This window comes from Oryza glaberrima, chromosome 3 (assembly GCF_000147395.1).
Source record: "Oryza glaberrima chromosome 3, OglaRS2, whole genome shotgun sequence".
Lineage (NCBI taxonomy): Eukaryota > Viridiplantae > Streptophyta > Magnoliopsida > Poales > Poaceae > Oryza > Oryza glaberrima.
The window spans coordinates 29,650,915-29,675,199 of NC_068328.1; the positions used below are offsets into that span (position 1 = coordinate 29,650,915).

Here is a 24,285-nt window from a genome sequence, read left to right on the forward strand (position 1 = left end):
AACAGTAGATGGGAAATCAATTGTACTACTTTGTTTAAATTTTTTGGGATCCCCCTATTACATGGCCCTATGGGGCTATTTATAGCCCCATTACAGGTTCCCACTACTAGGGTTTAGATTATACATGGGAATTTACATGGTTACCCTTATGATAGGGACATTATGGAGGGCACACTATGTCCTTTACACATACGGGCCCCTACTGGGCCAAAATGGCTCGGCCCATCTATCTGGCGAAATCCCCCGAGGGCGTAGCGGCCCACCAAAGCCTCCCGACAACGGGGTTCGGTGCTTTGGCGAAACCCGTGCCTGTGTGCCGAGGCTTTCGCCGCATCATCTTCGTCTGTGCCGCCTTCTGGCGAGAACTCCACTCGGCGAAGGTGGTGTTACCTAAGTCATGGCTTTCGCCCGTATGGCTTCACTCTCGACCTTCGCCGCCCACCTTCGGCATGATCCTGTTGCTTGAACTTTTGGTTTCGGCAGGTTCGGCCGAAGGCCCTCCGTGGTAAGCCTCCAACAAGTACACTAGCCGAAACATTGCTTTTGAACCATTAAAACATCAACGAAACCCACATGTCGAAAATAGAGATATGGACCACTATCGAAATATCCAGTGCAACATTTGATCCAAACACTGAACATCACGAGTACGCTAGCTGTAACACACAAGAAACACACATAACTTGATATGGACTGCATCTTTCTCCTCTCCGACGAACACAGGGTTGCCCACATTGGTCTTCTCCACTGCCCCCATCACCGGATCTGGACGAGGAAAAGAGGGAGGGTGGCAGAGATGGAGAGAGGAAGCCAGCGAGCCTCCTCCACCACCGTCACCACCATAGGGACGAAGCCGCCGAGGAAGACGAAAAGTGGCGGTGGATCCGACAGGAAAGCGACGCGGGCGAGGTTGACGGGAGAGAGGAGGCGGCGCGGGCGAGGGAGCTCATAGGAGAGGAGGCGGCGCCGACGGGGGAGATAAGGCGACACGAGCGAAGGAGCGCGCGGAGAGTCCTAGCGACGTGGAATGAGACGTGCGGACGCCCAGTATTTTTCTCTCTTATCGTGAGCCCGTGTATAAGGATTATCGAATAAATTAATATATTTTTTAAAATAATTTTTCTATAGATTTTTTTGAAGGTAATGTTTAGCCGCTTTTGAAGTGGGACCGTGGAAAACTGAGAGAGCATTAAAGTTGGGAAAGGGAAGAAAGGAACTCACCAATGTCGTCGCCGTCCCGCCTCGTGCCCCAGCTCCTGGTCGCGCTCCTCCAGCGCCGCCGCTTCGACGCCACGCTCCGCCCGTCCCCGGCCTTCCGCGGCTTCTCCCCGCCCACCATCGCCGCCGCCCTCGCCGCCATCCCGCGCCTCCTCCTCCCGCGCTCCTCGCGCCGCCTCTGCCCGCAGCGCCCCTTCCCCTCCCCGTCCTCCGCCCCCACCCGCCGCCTCGCCGCCGCCCTCACCCTCGCCTTCCTCTCCTGGTCCCACTCCGACGCCAACCCGCGCCGCCCCGCGCATCTCACCGAGCCCCCGCTCCGCGCCGCCGCGCTCTCCCTCGCCCGCGCCCGCGCGCTCCCGGCGCTCTTCCGCCTCCTCCGCGACCACGCGCCGCTCGTCTCCACCGCCGCGCTCACCGACGTCATACGCGCGCTCGGCGAGGAGGGCCTCCCGCGCCACGCCCTCGCCGCCTTCCACCGCGCGCGCCAGTTCCACTGCTCCCCCGACGCGCAGTGCTACAACACTCTGCTCGCCGCGCTGTGCCGGAACGGCCGCTTCAAGGACGCCAGGTTCCTGCTCGACCAGATGGAGCGCCCCGGCGCGCGGTGCGGCCCTGATTCCTACACCTACACGGTGCTCATCTCCTCGTACTGCCGGATCGGAGTGGAGACGGGATGCCGGAAAGCGGCGAGGAGGAGGATCTACGAGGCGGGGAGGCTGTTCCGGAGGATGGGGGAGAAAGGGCTTGAGCCGGATGTCGTGACCTACAACTGTTTGATCAATGGCCTATGCAAGACATACCGTGTCGAGCGCGCGCACGAGGTGTTTGATGAAATGCTAAGGAAGGGATGCTCACCAAACAGGGTGACTTACAATTCCTTTGTGAGGTATTATAGCGTGGTGAATGAGGTGGACAAGGCTGTTAAGTGGATGAGGGAGATGGTGGCGAGGGGGCATGGGGGAGCGACATCGAGCACATATACGCCTATTATCCACTCTTTGTGTGAGAGTGGACGGATTAGTGAGGCAAGGCAGTTCATTATCGAAATGGCTGAAAGTGGGCATCTTCCAAGGGAGCACACATACAAGCTTGTGAAAGATGAAATTGAGAAGGCGCATGAGGAGGCTTTGCCGGTAGAGCTGTGTCAGTCTATTGATGCTGGCATCAAGGAGAGATTTCAACAGGTATTGCGAATGAAGCCCATAATGCGATCAGTCACAAGATAATCTAGCTGCAATATTGAGCCAATGCAGACTTGTTGTCCACTCGGATGTGAGATGCTTGTATACCAAGCAAAGAATTCTTTATTAAGATGTCTACGGAGTACATGCTGATACATGTTTGAAGTGAGGAAGACTGTCCATGGGAGTGCCCTGGCAACTTGCTTTGCTGAAAGATCATTGCCGAAGACTTGTTGCTGGTACCGTGGAAAGGCATGAGGTTGAAGCCCAACATGCCACCAATATAGTAGATCATCCGAGGCAGAATGTTGCGCGGAAGGTAAGCAATATCTGGGGTTCTTGCTCATGATTGACGTTGGAATGATTATTATGCAACGAGCTTGCCTATTGTTATCTGCTAGATCCTTCCTTTTATTTCTGTACCATGCATTGTGGGATCATGTAGTTTTCAGCGTGACACTGCTATGCCAATATGCCATAATAAATCAGATTTGGTCTTTCTTTGCCATTATCATTTGATGCAGTTTACAGCTTCACAAATTTTAAATTGCTGTTTCCTGTTATCTAACCAGAAACCATCTGTATATCATCATTGTTATTCCTTTTCTACCCCAGTTGCTTTGTTTGTAAGATCTCATCATGTGCTTCATGACAAATATGTTATGCCCCTTAGACGTGTTTTTTTTTATATTTCTCAGAGTTGATAGTCAGTGGAGTTCTTAGTTTTTATTTGTATAATTATTGGTGCACCAACGCAAGGGATTAATTTTTTAAGTGTAACTATATAAAGAGGTCAGTTTATGACAATTTTATTAGGCATAAAGATATATGCTTCTTCTGCCATGCTGTAGAGTCTGCCCAACTCATCCCCCACCGCAGACACTAAAATAAACACACACATTGGATATGATGAGAATTTAGTGAACATGCCCCTGAAGTGTGGCTGAAATGTAAGGCAAAGAGATAAAAATGGAATCAAGAAAGCTGTATAAAGGTTACACAAATCCTTTAGTATGATGATAAAGTCACTCCTATAAAACGGTTTATAAAGGTTCCATTTCTACAAAAAGAACTTCACACATGAGCTCTGAACGAATAACAACAAGGACCCCAAAAATTAGTTTCACAAGGTGCACACAACATCCCGGTCTATTGTTGACAGATGAATTTATACCGATCTGTCATACTGATACAGAAAATAGAGGCTCTGTAAGCTTATGTTGTCTGCTTTCTGTATGTGTCCTTTGCTGTACCAAACAAACATCTGTCGTTCCCTCCGTTTGATGCTCAAGAAATATTCAGCGATCTGACTCTTCATGGTTTCCAAGCTGACGGTGGAGGTGGGGGAGTTGGAAACATCGGAGGAACTGCAGAGAAGATGGTGTTCTTATCGATTCCACTTTTGACGTGAACGTTAGTTAGGGAAATCAAGGCTGCCACCAGGCCAGCATTTGCTGCAAGAGTAGGCTCGGTGTAATTGTAGTTTGTACGGACATCTTTGAAGCCATCATGCCTATCAGGGCCAGCAACCAGTGCTCCAATAAGGATATTAGGATTTGGCTTCTTAGTCTCCCTCCATTTAAAGCCTCCTTTGCATCCATATTTGACACCATTATGAGGGATTGATGCACCTCTGTGATGAGCGCGCTTGGGGTACTTGTTTCCAAAACCCACAACGTAGCTCATCTTCAGTGGGTTCTTACCTAGGACATAATCGAGCTGCAAATTGAAGGGTTTGGGGAGTCAAATTCACCGAACTGTGCTAATGTAGCTTTGAATACTTCAAGAGCATGGGCAACAAAACCTTACCTGTGACCTTGCAAATTTGCGGAGGACTTCTGTAGTGTAGAAAGTAGGTCCACAATACCACCCAGGTGTATCTGCAGCATCCAGGTAATCGCTGTATAGAGAGGCAAGGAAAGCCGCATTGACAACATACTGAAGTGGCTGAGGCCTTCCGTGGTTGAGCTGTATCATTCCTCCTGTAAAACTCCCATTGTTTAACTTCCATTTGTGGCTAGAGAGAAAAAAAGAGAGGCAAAGGGGGAACAGCACCGACCTTTGGTAAAGTTGAATGAATTGTACATCGGCAGATACGAGCACATAACATTGTCTGTTTGGTTGTGAAATGTTCTCAGTATTTCTTCGTAAGGATATCCAGGACTTAGGAAAAGCCGCAACCTGCTCAGAAGAACCTGAATAAAGTAGAAACAATGTTAGAGGTGGATCACTATCACAGTATCGCTGCAGTATTGAAGTATACCATTAACCACCCTTCTCTATGCAAATCATTTTTGGTTAATTCCTGCACCTTCTAAAACACGTGTATATTTTCTCATTCAGATTACCTTATCCTTCTTCTGTCATTTTACACTAACTGCAATGTGGTTCTAGCTAACCAGTGCACTGAGTACAGAGGTGTGAAGTATGCTAACCTGAGCTCCTGGAAGCTTGTCATCCCAGGTAAAAACTCCATAATTCGGACTATCGAGCCAGTATGCTCCAGCATGCTTTGCCATCCCCGGAGCTGTTGCAACCGATAGGTATGTATTGTTCCCTGTGGCAAAGTACATCCACGCACCACCCCACACAAACTCATCCCAGTAACTGGTGGAATTGTAGAAAATTGCTTGATCAGAGCCATTGGGGCTGTATCTCCCACGCTGCAGCCTACCGAACTTGTACAGGGCCTTTGCGCCACGCACGAGCTTGTCAGAGTAAGTCTTGCTGTCCTTGAACACTATGGAAGCTGCAGCAAGGGCAGCAGCCATTTCGGAAGCAAGATCTGAGCAAGAGTGGCACTCAGTGACAGGTCTGGGGTAATCGATATCCTCTGGCCTCATCCAGCAGTAGTGGTCATTAGGTTGGGCACCACCTTTTGAGGTGTCACCTACACCCACCTGCAATAAGAAGTTCATATGATACCAATGATTTAGAAAATCTGCTGTGAAGTTTACTCTACATATTTGAGTGGATCTGACGCCTTATTTCTTGGGACAGGAAAGTGAAAACTCAGGATTAACAGATGGTCGGCTTCTACCAACCTGTGCGACGATCCGATCGATAGTATCGGCTGATGAATTGAAGGTCTTGAGGAGGTAATCTGTGCCCCACTTGATCAGCTCCTTGACATGGTCGAGCTCACCGATCGCCTCATACTTGGCCTTGTACTCGATCACACTCCAGCTGAGCATGGTCATGGACCAGGCCATGGGGTAGTTGAACTTGATGGCGTCTCCTGCGTCGTAGAAGCCTCCGACCAAGCTCTTCCGGACGGTGCTGTCGGAGAGGCCATCCTTCATGCAAGAATTCCCCCTCCAGCTGACGCCGTTATGCTTCGGCAGCGGACCAGCTGACATTCAGAACGATACATCGTCAGAAGGTGAGCAGAATTTGCTTATATGAATTCGAATTCACAGTGACTTTTGTTCATCCTCTCTCAAGATCCAGGACCGAGGAAAAAAATGTCATTTTGACAGTAGTTTATTGCACGTGGACCGTGATCTGGTTAAACATGCGTGGAGAGAATATATGTGGGGGTAATTTAGTGCAAATGACCAGATCTTTTAGCAACAAAGACATGCTAAATGTAGAAACAGAGTGAGGCAGCAGAGGCCACTCCGAGACAGGGGAGAGACAGCTGCAAGTGCCCGTCTTTTTCGCACGACATTGCCGTGCAAAATCGGATCTGAATTCTGAAATCTTCTTCCTCCTCTTCTTCTGATGCAGACAGAGATGGAGACGGAGGGAGGAAAGGAGTGAAAAAACTCACATCGTTGCGCGTTGAAGAACATGAGGGCCTTGTGGAGGGCCTGGGTGTACTGGTCGGGGGGAGGAGGGGGGGGGGCGCTTGTGGGGGACGAGCTTGACGATCATCATGACGAAGCCGATGAAGAGGCCGACGCCGAGGATGGTGCCGACGGTCCACATGAAGATCTTGCGGTCGAGGACCATGCAGCCGAGGTCGACGTACTTCTTCTTCTTCTTGCCGGCCTGGTCGCCCGGCCCGGCCAGGAGCCAGCTCTGCTGCGTCTCGTCCAGCTGCCGCATCAGCGCCCCCCTGTCCAGGTCCCGGCTCCGGTCGTCGTCCGTCGCCGAGTCCGCATTCGAGATCTCCAGCGGCCCGCCCCACGGGTCCCGCCCGAACATCTTGCCCTCCTCCTCCTCCCTACCTCGTCGCCGGCAGCGGTGGCCGCGCTCACCCGAGAGTGAGTGAGGTAGCGGGCGAGCGAAGCTGGCTGCGCAGCGGAGTGTAGGTGGGAGGGAGGGAGGGGAAGAGGCGTCTGTTGGGAGGGTGCGTGTTTGCGGTGTTATGTTATGTTGTGGCGTGCGATGGGGTGGAGGGATCTGGGGCCTGGGCAGAGGGGGTGGTGGTTGGGGCGTTGCTCTCTCTTTCTCTTTCTCGCGCTCGCCTCGTCGCCCCCCGTCTTTTCGTTTCGGCTTCGTTTTGTTGTTGCCGCTCCGCTATCGGTTGGTGGTGCGGCCGCGCTCGGTGGGGGCTTGTGGGCGTCGGCGGGCGCCGGTGCTGGTGCCTGCCGGTACAAGCCCCTCCACGGCTCTACGCTACTGCTGCTCTCTACGGGACGTGATTGGGGAATAGCTACTCTTCCGTCTCAAAATATAAAATATTGAATTAGATGGAATGCATCATGCTCTTATAATTTAGAACTGGGAAGTATATTACTATAAGAGAAAATACGATAAATGTCATTAATAACCATCCGATTCACAATAGAGGGTGGTGCGTTGGGGTTGGGGTAGGTAGTAGTAACAGGGTTGCACTTACCCAGTGGGGTTCACTTTTGTGTCTTGGTGGAATAAGAAACAGAAAAAGAAAACGGTGTTTAGATCTTACGGAAGTTGTGATTGTTTACTGTTGTAAAGTGGGAGTAGTAGTTGTGGGACGTTTGGGCATTATCAGGTGATATAGAAGAGTAGTAGTAGGCCTTTGTTAGGAGTGTTAACTTTGGTAGATCTGGGATGCAAAGTTGTTTGTACATTATCAAACTGTACGTGACAAAGAAGATATATAGGTCCCAATAATGCAAGAAAGCGACAGCATTAACTTGTCTCCGTGCCTTTCCTTTGCAAAGCAGTTACCGTTGCTCAAGGCTTGAAGCAAACGATTATGGTGTGGTTGTTAACTGGTATTGCCTGTATTAGTGATTCAAAATGTATGTGCCACTCAGTTTTATACTTCAATCAAGTTGGACAGAGTTGGTGGGATTGCAGGATGGAGGAATAAAAGATGAAACCATCAAGTCAAGGAAATGGGAAATTCAGGGCTTAGACATAGCAGAGCTTGATGCATGATGCCCCATAATCTATGTTTGTTCATTTCCTTTTTTTATATGCAAGAATCATCAGTTTTTCTTTAATCTGAACCCCTGCATACTAGTTGGACATACATTATCTGCCGTATCATTGTATTCTAGTCAAGTTGTGATTCCTCCTATCTAGGGCGTGTCTACCACAATCGCCCAGCCAATATCAGATGGTTGTTTTAGAATCCATAACCACCACATACTTTAATGGTCAGTGAGTGAGCTCTAGCATTGTACTAGTACTATTCCCCTGCACCAAAAAGATAGCATTTTTAAGGCGCCACACTGAATAATACACTACTTTAATTATTGACGCAGTACTACATACAAGTAGCACAAATAAAAGACTTCGTACTGTGAAGAGTGATCAAGCTATACGGTTTTATGTCATGCGATGCGTGACACGGCGAGCAGCAGTGGTTGGGAAAAAAATAGCACACGATTAAATGCTTGGATGCGTGGACGCACACCTTAATTGGTGAGAGGTCACCCTCTCACACGGTGTGCTAATTACTTCTCGCCTTGGCTAGACGGGGACTAATCAGCGAGAAAGAGAGAAACAATAATACTCCTCCATACTACTAGTAGTGATAATATAAGTATGATAATTTGGTGAGTTGATGAGTGAGGTGATAAACAAATCAAGATCTGGGCGAGCTGTCGGTGGACTGCTGTCGGTGGATTCCTTGGACCCCAGGGCAAGACTCATGTCGTCAGTCAGATGATCATGTGGTGGCTTCTCTCTCTCTAAATATATATATTTTTTACATAATATAAAAAGAAATGATGAAGCCGGGTTATCGGATCTGATTCACAAAGAATCCAAATTCGCTTCTCCTTTCGTGCCAACCAACTGACCAAGCCTCTCTTTGGTCTTTGTTTTTGGAGGGGTTATAGTTAATGAAGATAATGAGGCTATCTCATAATTCTTTGATACATTGGACTTGTTTAGTCCATCGAAGAGAATAACTTTAGCCAAAGTAAAGGCCAAAATGGCATATGCTATCTAGGCAGTTAGTTCTGCTACTACATTTTGTTGTGGAGAAAAGTAAAGAATACTCGTAATGGCTAGCAGGATATTGTCCATTGGAGCGAAAAGTAGAGAATCAAAATGCTCCATTAATTTCCTTTTAAAAAAACTATTTAGATCTCCATTGGGACATAGAAAAAACATATGATTTTTAGAGGATCAGCATACTTATGAAAAATTTCAGAGTGCAAGATTCCTAAGGATTACTTTTCTATACCCTCGCTCTATAGGAGTTTTAACATGAGCTTAAACCTCTTAGTTTATTTTCCTTTGCTAAGTCCAATGCAAACTCTCTTTCCCTCTTTAATCTCTCTTCCACATGTGAGTTTTCTTAAAATGTCATGTGTTTCAATTATATAAAACATCCAACACTAGTGTTTCTGTGTTTTAAAACCATATATGATTTTAAATTATGTGACATTATATTTCTACGTTTTTTTCTGTTGCGTTTAGAAATCTTGGGAGTCTTCAACAGGTTAAGGTTCACGGCTAATCTGGGTGTTTGCTCAGTACCTCAGCTGCACGGCAGCATCCTGGTCGGACGGCAAATCCGGTGAGAAATGCAGAAATGCCCTGTGTTGCGCACTGAAACCCAAGCAGATTCGCTGGTTGGGGAAAGTGCCGCGAGACCTTGGCCCACGTCAGCAGCATGGCCCCAACCTACCCAATTTTCCCCCGTCTGGTTCTTGTTTTTTTCTCGCTTTCTGTTCTGCACCATCCGCTGATGAGCATCCACTGCTTAGGTTGCCTGGACCAAGTCCACCATAGGCGTCTATGGACCAGTGCGCACGATCGGAAGTTTGGAACACAGATATTCGAATTCTGAAGCGAAGAGCGAGTTGTGACTTGTATGAATCTCGCATGAATTTTGACAGATGGTCAAAAATTATCGATGAATTCTCGACGGTTGCGACTTGTGAGCAGAAACAGGATACTACTCATCCTTAGTGTAGTTGAAGAGGGAACATTTGCTGCTACGTGATCATCCTGGAATGCAACCAACTCTCCTTGTTTTTTTCCCCAAGACTGGAGTGCAGGGGATTGCTTCAGATCAATGCACCCCTCACATGTTGGCACGTATGTATCCTGTCAACAAGAGCATAACGCTAATTGATGTAATGAAGAAAAAAAAAAGCAGATTTTGCTTATAAGTATATTGCATCCACCGATCAATGAGCAACATAATCATGTTGTTCTATGGAGATTGAGCACACAAATGCCTGTGCAGCTAGAGCCAGTGACCTGAATGTCTGAATGCATAAATGTACGGCTCAGATCATATCACCGGCGAGGCATGACCTACAATGCTAGATAGAGTCAGGCTCGTAGCAACGTGGAGATAGGTCACTATCGCATGGTGGCTTGATGCTGATGCCTTGAAACGCAGTGAGCCAGTGATCATTTTCTTCTTCTGGGATGTGGATTGGTGAACTATAATGAAAGAGAAGTACTCTCTGTCTCTCCCTCATACAATCTTCCAGTGTACTAGACAGTAGTCCATCATCTCCACAGGATGTTCCATGAATTTCACTGTTGATAGTTTCGAGAGGAGCTGAGCCACTCGTTGCTGTTCAAGAGTGCGGTGACACTGTCGAGACAGCTTTCCTTTCCAGTAATTAGCATACCTGCAAGATGGTTGTTGAAGAGTCTGTATTAGTGTATTAGTGTGGTGAGATCCAAAATGTGCATAAAGAGGGGAGAATTTGCCTCAATGTCTCACAAATCATCTCAAGATCTCCTCTTCTTCTCAGCCCAGGCTGGCCCATAAATTAGCAAGTTTGTCCTACCAAACCTCCTGTCAGCTACCTGCAATATTTGCAAACAAATAAGCAACTGCATCAGCAATCCAGAAAGCTAAGCGCTATTGCACTACCATTATGTCAGTGCTGAGTAGGGTCAAAGTGTAAGACACTCACTTTTATAAGGCTTCCACATGATTCGGCCATGTCTGTTTTCAGTGGGTATTCAACGAGCTAAGGAAAAACAAATGATGGTAAGGAATGTGCATAAGAGCAAAATAGTTAGATTGACACAGAATGAAAAACTCACAATGAAGCAATCTTCTCCAACCAATGGTGACCTTGCAAGTTGATCGAGTAGTGTACTGTAGTTTACCTCAAGATATGGCGGTGTTACACTAATATAATCAAAAGAAGGATATTTACCTGAGAGAGATAAAAAGAGTGTATGTGTCAGAGAACAGGATAATAATGCTGTCAAAAGGACTAAAATATCTTGTTTATAAGAATTTTTGCATGATCCATGTGTTTGTGCACAACTGCACTGTGTGGCATATGATTATAAAAGAGTGTATTGAATGACACATTAATCATAGATTCATAGTACTGCATCTAAGGACATGTCCAAATGCACCGATGTTACACATCCATTATTAGCTTTCTGTTACTAATACTACCAATAAGCAATCTTTAAATCTATATCATCATAAATTTTTAACAAGAAGTCACTGTCAGCGCAGAGTTCGAAGCCTGTTTTGGCTTAATATCCTTGTAAGCAAACCAAAAATTGGTACTGCGAGCAAATTAGGCTTGGCCATGATCCAAGCAAATCTCCTTTTGCCTGCCAAATTTCGGCTTGCCATGATTCGTTGTGGCTATCAAGGGCATCAACCAAACAGGCCCATCAATAGTCTCACAATGTTTACCTACCTCACCTTCCTAACTAGAATTAGAGTCCCATATTCCCTAAAAGAGTCATACCACTAGATTTTTCAGCATTGGCCAAGAAGTTTTCGACGCGGATCATATGTATGTGCGAAACATCAAGAAATCCAGTACACTCCAGATTCGGTTTAAGGACCTCAGAAACAACCCAAGGATCCATCTCAACAAAATGTGCCTAAGACAAAAGGAAACAAACAAATGAATGAATCACAATACTTCTCATTCCTCATCATTTTGTTCTCTCAATGGAAATTTTATGCTATCAGAATTTGAAATCATTCTCACAACTGTAAAAATAGATAATAGAAAAGAACACAAAAGGCACTTCATGCTAACTTGCAAACACTTACAGTACTTCAAGCTAAATTTTAAGTGCTACCATTCACGATTACTAAACAGGAAGTGCCAATAGATATTTTTATGGAAATAAAACTCAAGATATACTTGTACGCCTATGCACACCCTCTCCTAAAAGTGGAAATCCCATTCATATATATTGTGAATACATTTGGTCCTATAGATTTATGGTAGAGCAGGTAGGTAATTAGATTAGCAAATAAATATACTTTAACTTCAGTTCTGGGGAAAACCTCTGAACATCCACGGCTCATAGCCTCAATTCCAACAGATCCAGTACCACTATACAAGTCTAACCATCGACCAGGTCTAAGCGAAGCCGGAAAACCACCAGCTGACTGCATATTAAGGCCAAGAACCAACATAGATCTGTCAGTACCATAAGGTTGAACTTTTATAACTGAGTAGCTGACATAAACAAATTAAACTAAACAGGTACCTGTAAAATGTCAAAGGCTGCCCCTCGTACAACTTCCATCATTGGACGAACATTCCTATCTTTTGGTGAAAGTAATTTTCTTCTGCGTACTTTTCCTCCTAACACCTAGCAGAAACATGGTGCACTTTAACCTCTAAAAGAACCGAAGCATTGAAATAATTAATGCAATTTTATTTCATAGAGAAGTGCATTAGTTGCCGAACACTTCCAGTATGGGGTCATTCTTACATGACAATGAATAGTTTGTTCTACAAGCCTGGCAAAGTGGGTGAATTATCAATATATGAGCGTGCAAATCTGGTTTCTCAGGACAAAAGGTCATCTGGTTATACAGAAGTGCCAAACACCTTCTGACCTACTACATCTTTCTGGCAGAAGTAATGGCAAGTAGGCAACAAACATTTATTTCCATCAGAGACTTCCCAATGATGGCAATTTTAGTCACAAGCAAGTGGTTCCTTTTATTTACCCATGTATACATAAATTAAATAAGTGCACGCCCTTTTTCAGAAGTTGCACATGAACAAACAATCATACGCGAATCAAAACCAAAGGCACCTGAAGCATTTTATGCGTCTCCCGAGGCTCAGCCGCCGCCTTCGCCGGAGCATCCTCCGCCTCCCCTCTACCCGACCGCCGGTTCCGCCTATCCCTTCTCCTCTCTTCCTGTAAGAAAAAAAAAACAAACTCAAATCACCAGAAACTACAACGGAATCAACTTCCGCGAGACCCCTGATCGATGTACCGAACAAACTAACCCTGGGTTCCGCCTCGGCATCGTCCTCGAAGTCGTCGGGGTTGAGGCCGTACCGCTCCAGGAAGCGGCGGCGCTCCCTCGCCGACGCCGCCGCGGCAGCGCCCGAGGGAGCCGCGGAGGACGCCACGGGGAGGCGGCGAGCGGGGAGGCGGAGGGAGAGGGCCCTAGGGTTTGGGGTTGAGAGGGGCGGGAGGAAGGGGGAGGAAGCGAGGGCGGAGGAGGACGCCATTGGCGAGGAGCTTGGAAGGAGTTCGTTGCGTTGCCGGGAGAAAGGGGAGAAGAGAGGGGATAAGGGGGGTTTGCTCTATCCATCGGTTTGGATATTCTGGACCGTCCGATTGGAGTTTTGGACAGCTGAGATGAAAGAAAGCTCAGTAAGTCAGGTGTCTCTTTTTTCTTTTTTTTTTTGAAATAGTAAAGACGCATTCACTCGTTTAAAGACACGCACACTCACTCTATAAGGGCCTGTTTGGCACAAATCCAGTCCTAGAGCTGGAGCTCAGCCAAACAGTTTCAGCTCCACCAAAACTGGCAGTGGAGTTGGGTGGAGCTCTCTCACAAAATAAACTAAAGTTGTGGAGCTGCCCAGCTCCACAACTCCACTCCAGACCTAACTCCTGAAGCTAAATTTAGGAGTTGGAGCTTTACTAAACATGCCCTAAATGTGAGCATCACTGTCAATTCAAGACCAAAATCCATGTCTTGCACTCACTTCATAGCTAGGTGTCCTATTTGATTGGTTTGCATTGGCACATTGAGTATGTAGTACTAGGAAAGATAGATTTGCAACCATTTCGACATTTCGTAAGAACTCAATTAGAAGCAAAATTTGAAAAAAAAACATCGCAACGACTACATTCTTGGTTCCGCTTGAATGAGTGAGAGTGCTTACAGTTGCGAAGTTGTGTGACTTGGGAGCCTGAACCAAGCGATGCTGTTATGGTTGGAATCAACTACAGTCATTTCAAATTCCTCTGCAAAATCAAGGGGAAAATGCAAAACACAAACATGCGATGATTACGGTCCTATTTATTTGGTTAATTATGTGTTGTAAAGTTGTACGCTCAGATATACATTTGTGTGGAACTGACATTCTGCTCTTCCAAAAACCATACCAAATCTAATTATTCTATTCAAGAAATACCATTCTTTGAAATAAAGTGAAATTCCTCTGGGGGAAACACAAACACAAACACAAAACAATGACTAGGATCCTATCTATTTGCTCAATCCTGAATTGCAAAGCTCTACACGCAGACCCAACAACACTTCTGCGTGGAACTGATGTTACTTCGTTTTTCCTCCAAAAAAGTTATTAAAAACCAACCAGATTTTAATTGTTCTCTGCATCAAATCCCATTATCTCATTTACCTCAAAAAAAAATCAAAATATCCCCCATTGTGAAGGAGAGTTATCCTCCATTGTAGCCGTTGCAAGCGAAAAACAAAATGGAAAAAATCTCATAGCCGTTACAGGCTCCCGACCGCCACCCTGCCCAACGGCTCTATTCCCCTTCTCCCGCTCCTCCCTCGTTGACCCGCGGCGACCTTTAAAACCTCCCCTCTCCTCTCCCCAAAGCCAATCTCTCCTCACAGATCACCAGATCCCCTTCGCCTTCGCCTTCGCCTCACCACCAAACCCTAGAGAAGCGAGAGAGAGGGAGAGATCTCCACGAGATTCGCCGCCATGAACGACCTCATGACCAAGTCGTTCATGAGCTACGTCGACCTGAAGAAGGCGGCGATGAAGGACCTGGAGGCGGGCGGGGATGGCGTGGAGCTCCCCGAGGTGGGCGTCACCGACGAGCGCCTCAAGGGGTTCTTCCAGGAGACGGAGGCGGTGGAGGAGGAGATGGCCGCCATCCGCGACGCGCTGGCGAGGCTCAACGCCGCCAACGAGGAGGGCAAGTCGCTGCACCAGCCCGACGCCCTCCGCGCGCTCCGCGGCCGCGTCAACGCCGACATCATCGCCGTGCTCCGCCGCGCGCGCGACATCCGCGCCAGGCTCGAGGCCATGGACCGCGCCAACGCGGCGCAGCGCAGGCTCTCCGCGGGCTGCCGCGAGGGCACCCCGCTCGACCGCACCCGCACCGCGCTCACCGCCGCGCTCCGGAAGAAGCTCAAGGACCTCATGCTCGACTTCCAGGCCCTGCGGCAGCGGATCATGTCCGAGTACAAGGACACCGTCGAGCGCCGCTACTACACCCTCACCGGCGAGGTCCCCGAGGAGGAGGTGATCGAGCGCATCATCTCCGAGGGACGCAGCGAGGAGCTCCTGTGCGCCGCCGTGGCGGAGCACGGCAAGGGCGCGGTGCTCGCCACGGTGCACGAGATCCAGGACCGCCACGACGCCGCCCGCGAGGTGGAGCGCAGCCTCCTGGAGCTCCACCAGGTGTTCCTCGACATGGCCGTGGTGGTGGAGTCCCAGGGGGAGCAGCTCGACGACATCGAGCGCCACGTCAACAGCGCCACCACCTACGTCCAGGGCGGCAACAAGGAGCTACGCAAGGCCCGCGAGCACCAGCGCAGCAGCCGCAAGTGGCTCTGCATCGGCATCATCATCCTGCTGCTCCTCGTCCTCCTCGTCATCGTGCCCATCGCCACCAGCTTCAAGAGATCGTGAGCGCGCGGCCGAGGAGAAGCAGCTCATGTTGTTCAGAAAGGGTTCGATCAATTGATCCAGACACTATGCAGTTGTGTCTCAATTCCGGTTTTTTTTTCGCTTTCGTGTTCTCGATTCGTTCGTTAATTTCTGGCCGAATGTTTCTGTATCAATCAGGATTTAGCTGATGATCATATAAAATACTCTACACCCGTATATTTGTTCCGTCAAATTGCAGTGCATTTTACCTAGCAGTCTGAATTTGGGATCAGACTTGCTGCATTTGGGATTTGGTTTCGCAGGGTGATACACGAATTCGTGCTGTTACCGTTGCACTCTCGAATTAATTAACCGTTGGTGAAGGCCCAAAGAGAAAAGAAAAATCTCTCCATGGGCTTTTAAATTTGGAAAAAGTATACTTTGACTCCCTCAACTATCGCCCGAGTATGATTATCTCCTCCAACCACAAAACCGGGTATATCGACTCCTCCAACTATCAAAACAATGTCTCTCGGTGGTTTTAGAGGTGGTTTTGGCTGACGTGGCGACTATGTGGCGGTCTTGACCGAGTCTTTATCCTATGTGACGCTTACGTGGTATTAGAAAAAAACAAACATAAAAAAAATATAGGACTCATATGTCATTGGTACAAATAAAATATTGTGGGACCCATATGTCATCCTCCCTCTCCTTCCCTTCTTCCTCCCCACGCTCTCTCCCTTACTCCTCTCTCTCTCTCTCCCCAGACCTTCTCAGGGGCGGCGCATCTGGTGGTAGGGGCAGCGCCGTCGGGGGCTAACCCAGAACGACCGGCCGGGGCCAGCGCCCGCGCCGTCGTCGGCCATCATCGACTCGCTTCTGAGGGTGCAGATCACCAGATCGAGCGCACCTGTCTGACGGCTCGCAGTGCCCCGTCTGCAAGGAGGACTTCGAGCTCGGGGAGGCCGCGCGGCAGATGCCGTGCAAGCACGTGTACCACTCCGACTGCATCGTCCTGTGGCTTGGGTGGTTTGGGTTTGGGCGTGAAGTGATCGACGTCGCTCCTTGTTGCTGGGCGGCGGGATGGGGAGGAACAGGAACTTCTCCTTGCCGTCGCTGTGGCTGCGGCCGACGACGAGCTGGCTGATGCGCGTGGAGCATTTTTCTTTCTGTACGGGTCGCTCGCCTGTATCGCCGGTTCGTGTGGGATGGCACGCGATGTAGTGGCGTATGGAGCGCGCATATTGCGTCTGTAATCGCGTCAATAAAAGGAGAAGAAAACCCGAAAAGCTGCGGTGGCATTTGCAGCACAAGCAGCCTCTTTTCTGTTCGTCATCCGGTTTTGCCAGACGTGAAATATTGTGCACGATGTGTGTTCGATCGAGAGTCTCAGGTTATAGTTTCGTTCCATTGAATTTCCAACAATGCGGCGCCACCGCGCCATGGAACCCATTGAATTTCCAGAGACAGCTCTCCGGCGGCGCGCCGCGGTCCAAGCCGCTCTCGTCGGACGCCACCGCGGAAGACGACGACGACGTGGACGTGGACCACCTATCAAACGAGCCACGGGACTCCTCGAGGAAGAGCCGCCCGAGCGGGGCCCCCGTCCGCGGCTGCACCGTCACAGCAGCGTCCTTGGCTAGCTGCTGCTGACGATCGCCTCCTCCCCGCAGCGTCCTGGTCCTACAGTACTTTATTTGTGTGAATGATATATGGTCCCACATATTTTTTATTTTTATTTTTATTCTAATACCACGTAAGCGCCACGTACGATAAAGACCGCCACGTAGGCGCCATGTCAGCCAAAACCACCAAGGGGTATTGTTTGCACCGGTTTTGATAGTTGGAGGAGTCGATATACCCGGTTTTGTGGTTGGAGGACATAAATCATACTCGGGCGATAGTTAAGGGAGTCAAAATATACTTTTTCCTTTAAATTTTGCCCTGAGAAAGGCCCAGACTAGTTGGGGTTCCTCACGGCCCGACCCAGCCTAACACACATCTTTGGAAGTTCGTAACGTACTTATCTGAAGAACGAACACGACAGCAGGAGGAGACACCGACGGACGAAGACGACAGAGGGGAAAAATTCGGGACAGCAGCTAGCAAAAGAGCCAACCATGTCACAGGCTCACAGCTGGTGACTGGCTAGTGGTAAAGTACTCTACCTTTTTTATCGAGATGAAACCACTGGTAACAGTAGGTGTGCGTCATGCGGGAGGAGAACGCAAAAAATGCTGCTGCTGCCGGTGCTTGGAATTCCGTAAGTAACTTATGGTTTTGATTTAGCCCCCCTCACCCAAACACCCCCTAAATCGTCGAGTAGCATAGGACATCTCATGTGCTTTTGGACAACTCTGGCTTGGTAAAACTGTCGTCGTTATCCTCTGGCTGATCTTTTGTAGGTATAGTGCTTGTTTGGCTGCAAGGTAGAGCGCTACCTTGCAGTCGAACCGTAGTTTATGCCCCAAACAGTTCACAGTTTCTCAGAATCTGTAGTTACATATTCTGAATAATGAACTAAGAAGCTAGAAGCTGGGTTTCAGAGCTTTTCTAGATTTTTAGAAGCTGGCTACCAAACAACTGTTTCTCAGAATTTAAAGCTCCCCAAACAGACCTTATGGCTGCTTTGTTTGCTGCGTGGTGGCTCACAAGCAGTGCGCATCAGCTAGGCATGGCTGATGGAGTGATGGCTCTCAGCTTCCGATGATCATCTTCAGTTCGAAGAGTGCCTTGATCCTAGCTCCCAGGAGAGATGGAAGATCATGAGCTGATGCAAAAGTTGCAAACCGTTTGCACAAGGAGAGATGGAAGATCAATAGATCATGATCCCGTTTTAGCAACGATCTTGCGCTAAAAACACATTAGCGGATTAGCCAGTCGTGATAATGCTGAGCTCAAAGCCTCAAACCTGCATCGTACACCACGTGTTACCAGTGTCTTGACCAAAGCGGCTGCAAATAGCCTACACAAAGGTCGTGGCCAATTGTTTGCCGACCACAGTATCCAACAACCACTCGTGTGCTCCACGGCGCGAGTCATGAGCATGTGGTAGACACGTGAATACATGACGCTCTCGCGTCCGTGAAAAACAATACGGCCGCGGCTGCTACAAATCGCGTCCCAGAATCGAACGAGCGATATTATTCTGGGACGGCAGAATCGACCGTGGCCGCGCGAAAACGTGACGGCTCGTCGCGCCCGTCGCGCCGGGCGGGGGCCCGGTCCAGATCGAGAGCGAGCGAGTGACCACATGGGATTGGGCGCGGCGCGGCGCGCAGATTTTTCCGGATGGGGCGTGTGCGGCTGCCACGGCCGCATCGTGTGCACGCCAAATTCTCTCCCCTCCCCTCTTCCCCCCTTCTCTACCTCCTCCTCCTACTGCTACTACCTTATCCCCGCACTGGGCCTCTCCGCGCCTCACCTAGCTAACCACGATACATACGTAGCCGTGGTACTTCGCCGCTTCACAAATCACAACATCTACACCTCACACACACTCCCCTTCTTGTTGGTTTCTCCCCCAATTCGAGCCGAGGTTGAGCTGAGCTGAGCTCTCGCAGAGACAGGTTAGAACTCGGTTTTACTGTGATTATGCTCCTGCCCTTCTCTTTTTCACCGTGTGAGGGATAGTGAGAGCAGCTGTTCATCTGTTGTATCCAATTTATTTGGCTTAGAGAGAAATCGTGCATCCAATTGTTGTTGCTTAGCTTTGATGTTCGAATTTGTGCTACTATAATTCGTATAGTTGGTTAGTTGACGTCAGTTGTAGGCAGCAATGGGTTGGTGAATGACTATATGGTGTTGGTTGATGCAGGGCGATGAACATCTTGAACCAGCCGATCAACCCTGGCGGCCACCCGGCGTTCCCGGCGGCAAGGGAGACCGGCCAGCTGATGCCGGCGTCAGTCCGCTTCGACGGCCTGTCGACGCAGCAGAGCACGGCCGCCGCCGTGGGGCGGGCGCACGCCGGGCAGTCCCCGCGGTGGCAGGCGCAGACGCTGCGCCGGCCAAGCAGCTACGTCGGCGTCGAGCACGACGAGCCGGCTGACGCCGCCGCCGCCGCCGCGCTGGCGCCGTTCCAGCCGCTGACGCTCGACTTCCTGCGGTCGCTCCTGGACAGGAACGCTGCCGTGGCGGCCGACCAGGGCGGCGGCGCGGACGTCGCGCCGCCGCCGCCGCCGCCGCTGCACGCGCTGCGGGTGGTGGTGTCGTCCGCCGTGGAGCTCGACGCGCGCCAGACCGAGCTCATCGCCCGCAAGATGCGCCGGATCACCGGGTTCGCGAGCCTCACCATCGAGAACGTCGTCGACCCGTCGCTGATCGCCGGCTTCGTCGTCTGCTACGGCCCCGGCGAGTCCCACGTCATCGACCTCAGCGTCAAGGGCAAGCTCGCCATGCTCAAGAACCGCGTCGACTCCTTCGACCAGACCATCGCCCACCCGCACCAATAGTTCCACACACACACACAGCACATTAGCGCCGTCCGCCGCCGGCGGCTCGCCGGACTATATCCAAGTATAGCTCCGCCGTAAACCCAGTAACCATATCCCATGCTGAACTCTACAGAAGAACAACACCGACGACGCGCCGTCGCCAACAACAGTTTTTCCTATCTATTGTTGTTGCCAATCGTGAGACGCTAGCTACTCGATATGGTTCAGCTGAGCCATATATTGTACTGGTAATATTCCCTTGTTCTTGCAGTATATTTTTGGCGGAAATTAAACAGCGGGTTCTCTATGCTGTTGCAAGGTTGCGGTTTGTATGCGGAATTCGGGAGTCACAGCTCTGTAAAATGTTAGAGCAGAGACTGATGTGAGGAAGCACAGGAGTTGTATAACAGACATGACTATTTTCAAATGAGAACATGTATCAGCATCTAGCCAGTAACTGCGCCATGAAATTCAGCTAGTTTTATGTGTGCTCAGATAATCAGTGTTCTACAATGATTAGCGATTAATGCTCAGTTTTATCTATGTTCAGGTAATTCAGTACATTATAAAAAGGATAGTGAGTTCAGCACAATCTACAATAACAAGTGAATTCAGCACATTCTACACTGATGAGCGAATTACAGATCATACACGCGGGCACACGGCATCAGATTTTGTTTTAGTGATGTGTCACACTTATTCCAGAGCAAGATCTGAAGCTTACAAGTTCACCAATGGAATATAAATCGGCAGATATGTATATTAGGATCAGAGTGAAGCTTAGCTGCGGTGGCCGTGGGCGACGATCACGCACGGCGCTGCAGGGCTTCGTAGAGATTCTTGAGCGCCTTGTCGTAGGAGACGAACCCCATGAACCAGAACTCGTGGTTGTCCGTCGTCATGATCTGGATGTACCTCTCGCCCCTGTTCGTCATGCTGGCGGATGGGTTCACCGATTTCACTTGGTTCAGGGGAAGCACCACCTGCAAATCATCAAAATCTTCCAGGTGATCAATTCGTCGAACAGGTGACATCCATGGATGAAAAATTGACTAAACTGAAGCTATGAAAAATGTAGTTGCCTTGTAGTAGATGGCCTCAGGAGGGTGAGCTGGGGCGGCGCCGGCGACAGCGACGGCAGGGGCGTGGTAGGATATGGGGCTGTCACTGCAGAAGGCGAGGCGGACCGTGGAGATGTAGAGCGTGCCGATGACGGGGCCGGAGGAGGTGGAGAGGTAGCACGCGTAGGCCTTGCGCAGCTGCTCCCCCGGCACGACGCCGAACGCCTGCGTGAACACCCTGTCGTGGCCGCCCTCCGCGTACACCTTCGTCCCCTGCGCCAGCCTCGCCACCGCCGCGTCCGCCATGTTCGGCGCCGTCCGAACTGCACGCACAACGCATCAGTCACCCGCGTCGCGCGCGAACGGATTGGGAGAGAGGGGATCGGTGGGTGCGCACGGTGGTGCCAGATGTTGCCGGTGGTGTCGGCGGCCTTGCGGGTGCCGTCCTCCAGCTTCCTGCCGTACCGCTCCAGCGCCTTCCTGAGTGCTGCACGGTCGCCGCCGCCGGCCGGCCACCGGAGCGAGACGAGACGTTAGCTCGCGCGTGCAAACACAGGAAAAAAAAAAGCAGAGATCAGAGAAAGGAAGCTCGACACGCACACTGGCAGGTGGAGGGGGACGCGCTGGCCGGGGTGACGATCACGTAGGGGTTCCCCACGCCGTTGCTGACCGGAGTGACGGCGACGGCCGTGGACTGCGGCGGGTGCGGCGGCTGGGCGCCGCCCTGACCCTGCGCGTACGGGTACCCCGGCGGCGGCGCAGCCCACGACGTCGCCATGTCGCCGCGAGATTAATCACAATCACAAAGCGATCAATCCGAGATCGATCGAACAATCGATCGCGTGGACCTGTAGCCCAGATGCTTCCCTTCCTTCCTTCGGTTCGTTGCCGCCTTGACCAATCCAACCCAACGTGGGGAAGGTTCTTCTCCGTCGCGTTTACTTTCGCTTGTTCGTGGAGGCGAGGGGAAAGGGATTCGACTATTGAAGGGCAAATGCAGTTGATGTTGCGGAGACTCCACAGAAGTCGAATATTTTGGGCTTTGCGTCCGCGTACATCGTCTACACCGGCCGCAGCGCCGACGCGGTGATGCCATGGGCCATGGAGATGGAGGTGGTGGCTTCCAAAGGAAGGAAAAGTGCCGGCTGGTTCACTGATCAAGGGCGAACCGTGTGATTCGCACTGGCCACTGGTCGGCCGATACACCTCGAGATGCGGGCACCGGATACGATCCTCGAATAAAGCAGAAATGGGCGAATGGGCCGCATCCTTTATGTTCCAACGATTCGGTTGAAGTCCAAAGGGCTTTATCTGTTGGGCTCTTGTAGTTCGGCCCATGTGTTGATATTGGGCCTGTCATCCGGGCCCACATGCTCGATCTTCCGGTCGGAGCCATGTTACCAAGTCGGTTGGTGGTTGCACACGCTCCACGTGATCTGTGTGCTTCCCCTTGGGTCGCCCTTCTGGTTAGGCCCACGCGCACGGGGAGGGACCAGGTATGTGGCGTAGGGGCCATGACGTGGCGTGGTGAGTTGACACTGTTTGATGCAACATAAAACGTTGTGATGCAAAGTACACGTCGTTGAGCCGGAGATGAGCACACATAGCAATTCATCCAAAATTTGTATGTGAATGATTTTTTTTTCTTGGACAGCAATTACTGTAAAATGTTTCCTACACATGCTAAGCTCCTTTTTTACTTATGCAACGTGCTTAAGGTAAAAATATAAACTTAGGGTTTGTTTGAATCATAGACATTGTTAATATTACCCAAAATATTCAGTTTTTTTAATCGGCTACCCATATTACCTAATAAGACAAAACGGCTTATTAGGGAATAAAAATTAATTTATGGATACAACTTTTATATATTTGTTCGTAGCAACTGTCGGAGATATTGGCCCGGGGGTATGTGAAGTGGGGGAAAGTTACCTTTCCATCCAGCCGCGTGGCTCTACAGCCTGGCCCTACTCCCGCGCCTCGCGAGTCACAGAAGCGGCCGGGGGGGGGGGGCCTCGGGGTGCCACATCGTGCCCCTCGGCTCTCCCGCTGCCTCGCCCCGAGGCCCTCACCCAGCTGCCATGTGGCGGGGGGAGGGAGCAGGAAGGGGGCCCAGGCTGAACAGCCATCAATGCGCAGCGCCCCAACTGTCCCTCGTCGCATTTAATGCGGTAAGGGCAGACGTGCGGTGCCGCCTAACTGATCCACATCAATCGGACGTGACCAGTCTGTGACCGGCCTATTGCCGGTCACATCCGATTGAACGGGCGGCCGTGCCCCCACGTCGCCTCTGTAACAGGCGAAGTGGAAGTAGGTATGACCCGTCTCATCAGGGCATCATTCAGGGTTCCCTCCATGAGAAATGGACCACCACAAGTCTTCACCCATTTGTGAGGGAATGACAGGGCTATCCCCCGTGTCAGGCGGGGGGTGGCGTTGGGTTCCACTCAAGGACGGGCTGCTGCTTAGCTTATGAGCGAAGGCACGGATTGTGGCCCGGTCAAGGTAAGGTGGCTCTCCCTCTCAGGGAAGGATAGGTAGAGGCGGTGCATGTGGTATCCCCTTGAACTATAAAAGGAGGACCTTGCTCACCGAGCAAGAGGACGACTCCTAGAAAACCTGAACTCTAGGAAAAGAAGGGGAGAAAGCTCTCCGGAGTTAAGGAACCCTTGTAACTCTTAACCATAATCTCAAACACAGGAGTAGGGTATTATGCTCCACAGCGGCCCGAACCTGTATAATCCGATTGTGTGCAAGCTAGCTAGTAGCCTTAGGGGCAGACACGCGATTTCTAAGAGGCGAGCTTCTTCCCCCGGCCGAACTCACGAAAGGGGGGTCTCACGACCTCCCGCTATTGAGGGACTTCCCTCGACAGCAACTTAAAAGCCAACGTTAAAAAGAAATTACATTAAAAATACCTTAAAATTAAATTCGAAAAATTCAAATTTTGGTTTTTCTTTGGCTTATGTGGCCCACGAATGGTGCTTTCAATTTTTTTTTGCCAAAGTGGTTTATTTGATTTTATATCAAAGTTTAGTAAAGTTACTTCCAAACTTGTGTTTAGCGTTGCCCAAATTTTAGGAATAACGTGACAGAGGAGTCGTGAGTGCATAATTACACCCACCAAGGTTGATCCTGTTGCCTACGAATATTCTCCACGCGTAGATGTGCTTTCAACAGGAATGTTGTGATATCAGGGATGAATTGTTGGTTTCGT

General features: G+C 49.9%; 6 protein-coding genes across 8 annotated transcripts; 3 read left to right on the plus strand and 3 right to left on the minus strand.

Annotated features, from left to right (window-relative positions):
* The first annotated feature begins 1,215 nt into the window (after positions 1 to 1,215).
* Positions 1,216 to 4,878, plus strand: LOC127766634 (pentatricopeptide repeat-containing protein At1g77405-like). 2 transcript variants are annotated; one of them, XR_008016254.1, is made up of 2 exons: positions 1,216 to 2,718; positions 4,794 to 4,878. XR_008016254.1 is itself a non-coding variant. In XM_052291742.1 (1 exon), the coding sequence occupies exon 1, from the start codon at positions 1,224 to 1,226 to the stop codon at positions 2,442 to 2,444; it is 1,221 nt and encodes a 406-aa protein (XP_052147702.1). In that variant the 5' UTR covers positions 1,216 to 1,223; the 3' UTR covers positions 2,445 to 2,907. The 2 variants fall into 2 exon arrangements, 1 of the variants encoding a protein (XP_052147702.1); XM_052291742.1 differs by lacking the exon at positions 4,794 to 4,878 and having other exon boundaries at positions 1,216 to 2,907.
* On the minus strand, positions 3,389 to 6,738 carry LOC127766631 (endoglucanase 10-like). Its single transcript, XM_052291738.1, is given in 7 exon segments — positions 3,389 to 4,118; positions 4,209 to 4,381; positions 4,459 to 4,594; positions 4,835 to 5,299; positions 5,444 to 5,751; positions 6,172 to 6,244; positions 6,246 to 6,738. Coding segments are annotated over 7 exon segments (1,863 nt in total). The 5' UTR covers positions 6,549 to 6,738; the 3' UTR covers positions 3,389 to 3,713.
* Positions 6,739 to 9,869: 3,131 nt separating this feature from the next.
* LOC127765365 (uncharacterized) lies at positions 9,870 to 13,277 on the minus strand. 2 transcript variants are annotated; one of them, XM_052290248.1, is made up of 9 exons: positions 12,992 to 13,277; positions 12,792 to 12,899; positions 12,234 to 12,338; positions 12,028 to 12,132; positions 11,474 to 11,612; positions 10,803 to 10,918; positions 10,670 to 10,726; positions 10,474 to 10,559; positions 9,870 to 10,378 (listed from the first exon to the last, which is right to left on the minus strand). In XM_052290248.1, the coding sequence occupies exons 1-8, from the start codon at positions 13,217 to 13,219 to the stop codon at positions 10,482 to 10,484; spliced, it is 936 nt and encodes a 311-aa protein (XP_052146208.1). In that variant the 5' UTR covers positions 13,220 to 13,277; the 3' UTR covers positions 9,870 to 10,378; positions 10,474 to 10,481. The 2 variants fall into 2 exon arrangements, with proteins under 2 accessions (XP_052146208.1, XP_052146207.1); XM_052290247.1 differs by having other exon boundaries at positions 10,461 to 10,559.
* A 1,305-nt stretch (positions 13,278 to 14,582) lies between these two features.
* LOC127766843 (syntaxin-related protein KNOLLE) lies at positions 14,583 to 15,808 on the plus strand. Its single transcript, XM_052292005.1, has one exon. It carries the CDS (start codon positions 14,678 to 14,680, stop codon positions 15,611 to 15,613), a length of 936 nt encoding a protein of 311 aa, XP_052147965.1. The 5' UTR covers positions 14,583 to 14,677; the 3' UTR covers positions 15,614 to 15,808.
* A 3,060-nt stretch (positions 15,809 to 18,868) lies between these two features.
* On the plus strand, positions 18,869 to 20,477 carry LOC127766845 (uncharacterized). The gene is made up of 2 exons (XM_052292007.1): positions 18,869 to 19,140; positions 19,389 to 20,477. The coding sequence occupies exon 2, from the start codon at positions 19,393 to 19,395 to the stop codon at positions 20,023 to 20,025; it is 633 nt and encodes a 210-aa protein (XP_052147967.1). The 5' UTR covers positions 18,869 to 19,140; positions 19,389 to 19,392; the 3' UTR covers positions 20,026 to 20,477.
* A 124-nt stretch (positions 20,478 to 20,601) lies between these two features.
* LOC127766844 (GEM-like protein 1) lies at positions 20,602 to 22,214 on the minus strand. The gene is made up of 4 exons (XM_052292006.1): positions 21,669 to 22,214; positions 21,466 to 21,555; positions 21,090 to 21,391; positions 20,602 to 20,990 (listed from the first exon to the last, which is right to left on the minus strand). The coding sequence occupies exons 1-4, from the start codon at positions 21,844 to 21,846 to the stop codon at positions 20,814 to 20,816; spliced, it is 747 nt and encodes a 248-aa protein (XP_052147966.1). The 5' UTR covers positions 21,847 to 22,214; the 3' UTR covers positions 20,602 to 20,813.
* Between the last annotated feature and the right edge of the window lie 2,071 nt (positions 22,215 to 24,285).

What these genes read in the sequence shown, in the direction of transcription:
- LOC127766634 (XM_052291742.1), top strand. Translation starts at nt 1,224, where the DNA reads ATGTCGTCGCCGTCCCGCCTCGTGCCCCAGCTCCTGGTCGCGCTCCTC.
- LOC127765365 (XM_052290248.1), bottom strand. Translation starts at nt 13,219, where the DNA reads ATGGCGTCCTCCTCCGCCCTCGCTTCCTCCCCCTTCCTCCCGCCCCTC. An exon ending in TGAGCCGTGGATGTTCAGAG is followed by an intron (nt 11,613 to 12,027) that starts GTTTTCCCCAGA and finishes CTTTTGTCTTAG; the next exon opens with GCACATTTTGTTGAGATGGA. An exon ending in CATGTGGAAGCCTTATAAAA is followed by an intron (nt 10,560 to 10,669) that starts GTGAGTGTCTTA and finishes CAAATATTGCAG; the next exon opens with GTAGCTGACAGGAGGTTTGG.
- LOC127766843 (XM_052292005.1), top strand. Translation starts at nt 14,678, where the DNA reads ATGAACGACCTCATGACCAAGTCGTTCATGAGCTACGTCGACCTGAAG.
- LOC127766845 (XM_052292007.1), top strand. Translation starts at nt 19,393, where the DNA reads ATGAACATCTTGAACCAGCCGATCAACCCTGGCGGCCACCCGGCGTTC.
- LOC127766844 (XM_052292006.1), bottom strand. Translation starts at nt 21,846, where the DNA reads ATGGCGACGTCGTGGGCTGCGCCGCCGCCGGGGTACCCGTACGCGCAG. An exon ending in CGGCAACATCTGGCACCACC is followed by an intron (nt 21,392 to 21,465) that starts GTGCGCACCCAC and finishes TTGTGCGTGCAG; the next exon opens with TTCGGACGGCGCCGAACATG. An exon ending in CTGAGGCCATCTACTACAAG is followed by an intron (nt 20,991 to 21,089) that starts GCAACTACATTT and finishes GATGATTTGCAG; the next exon opens with GTGGTGCTTCCCCTGAACCA.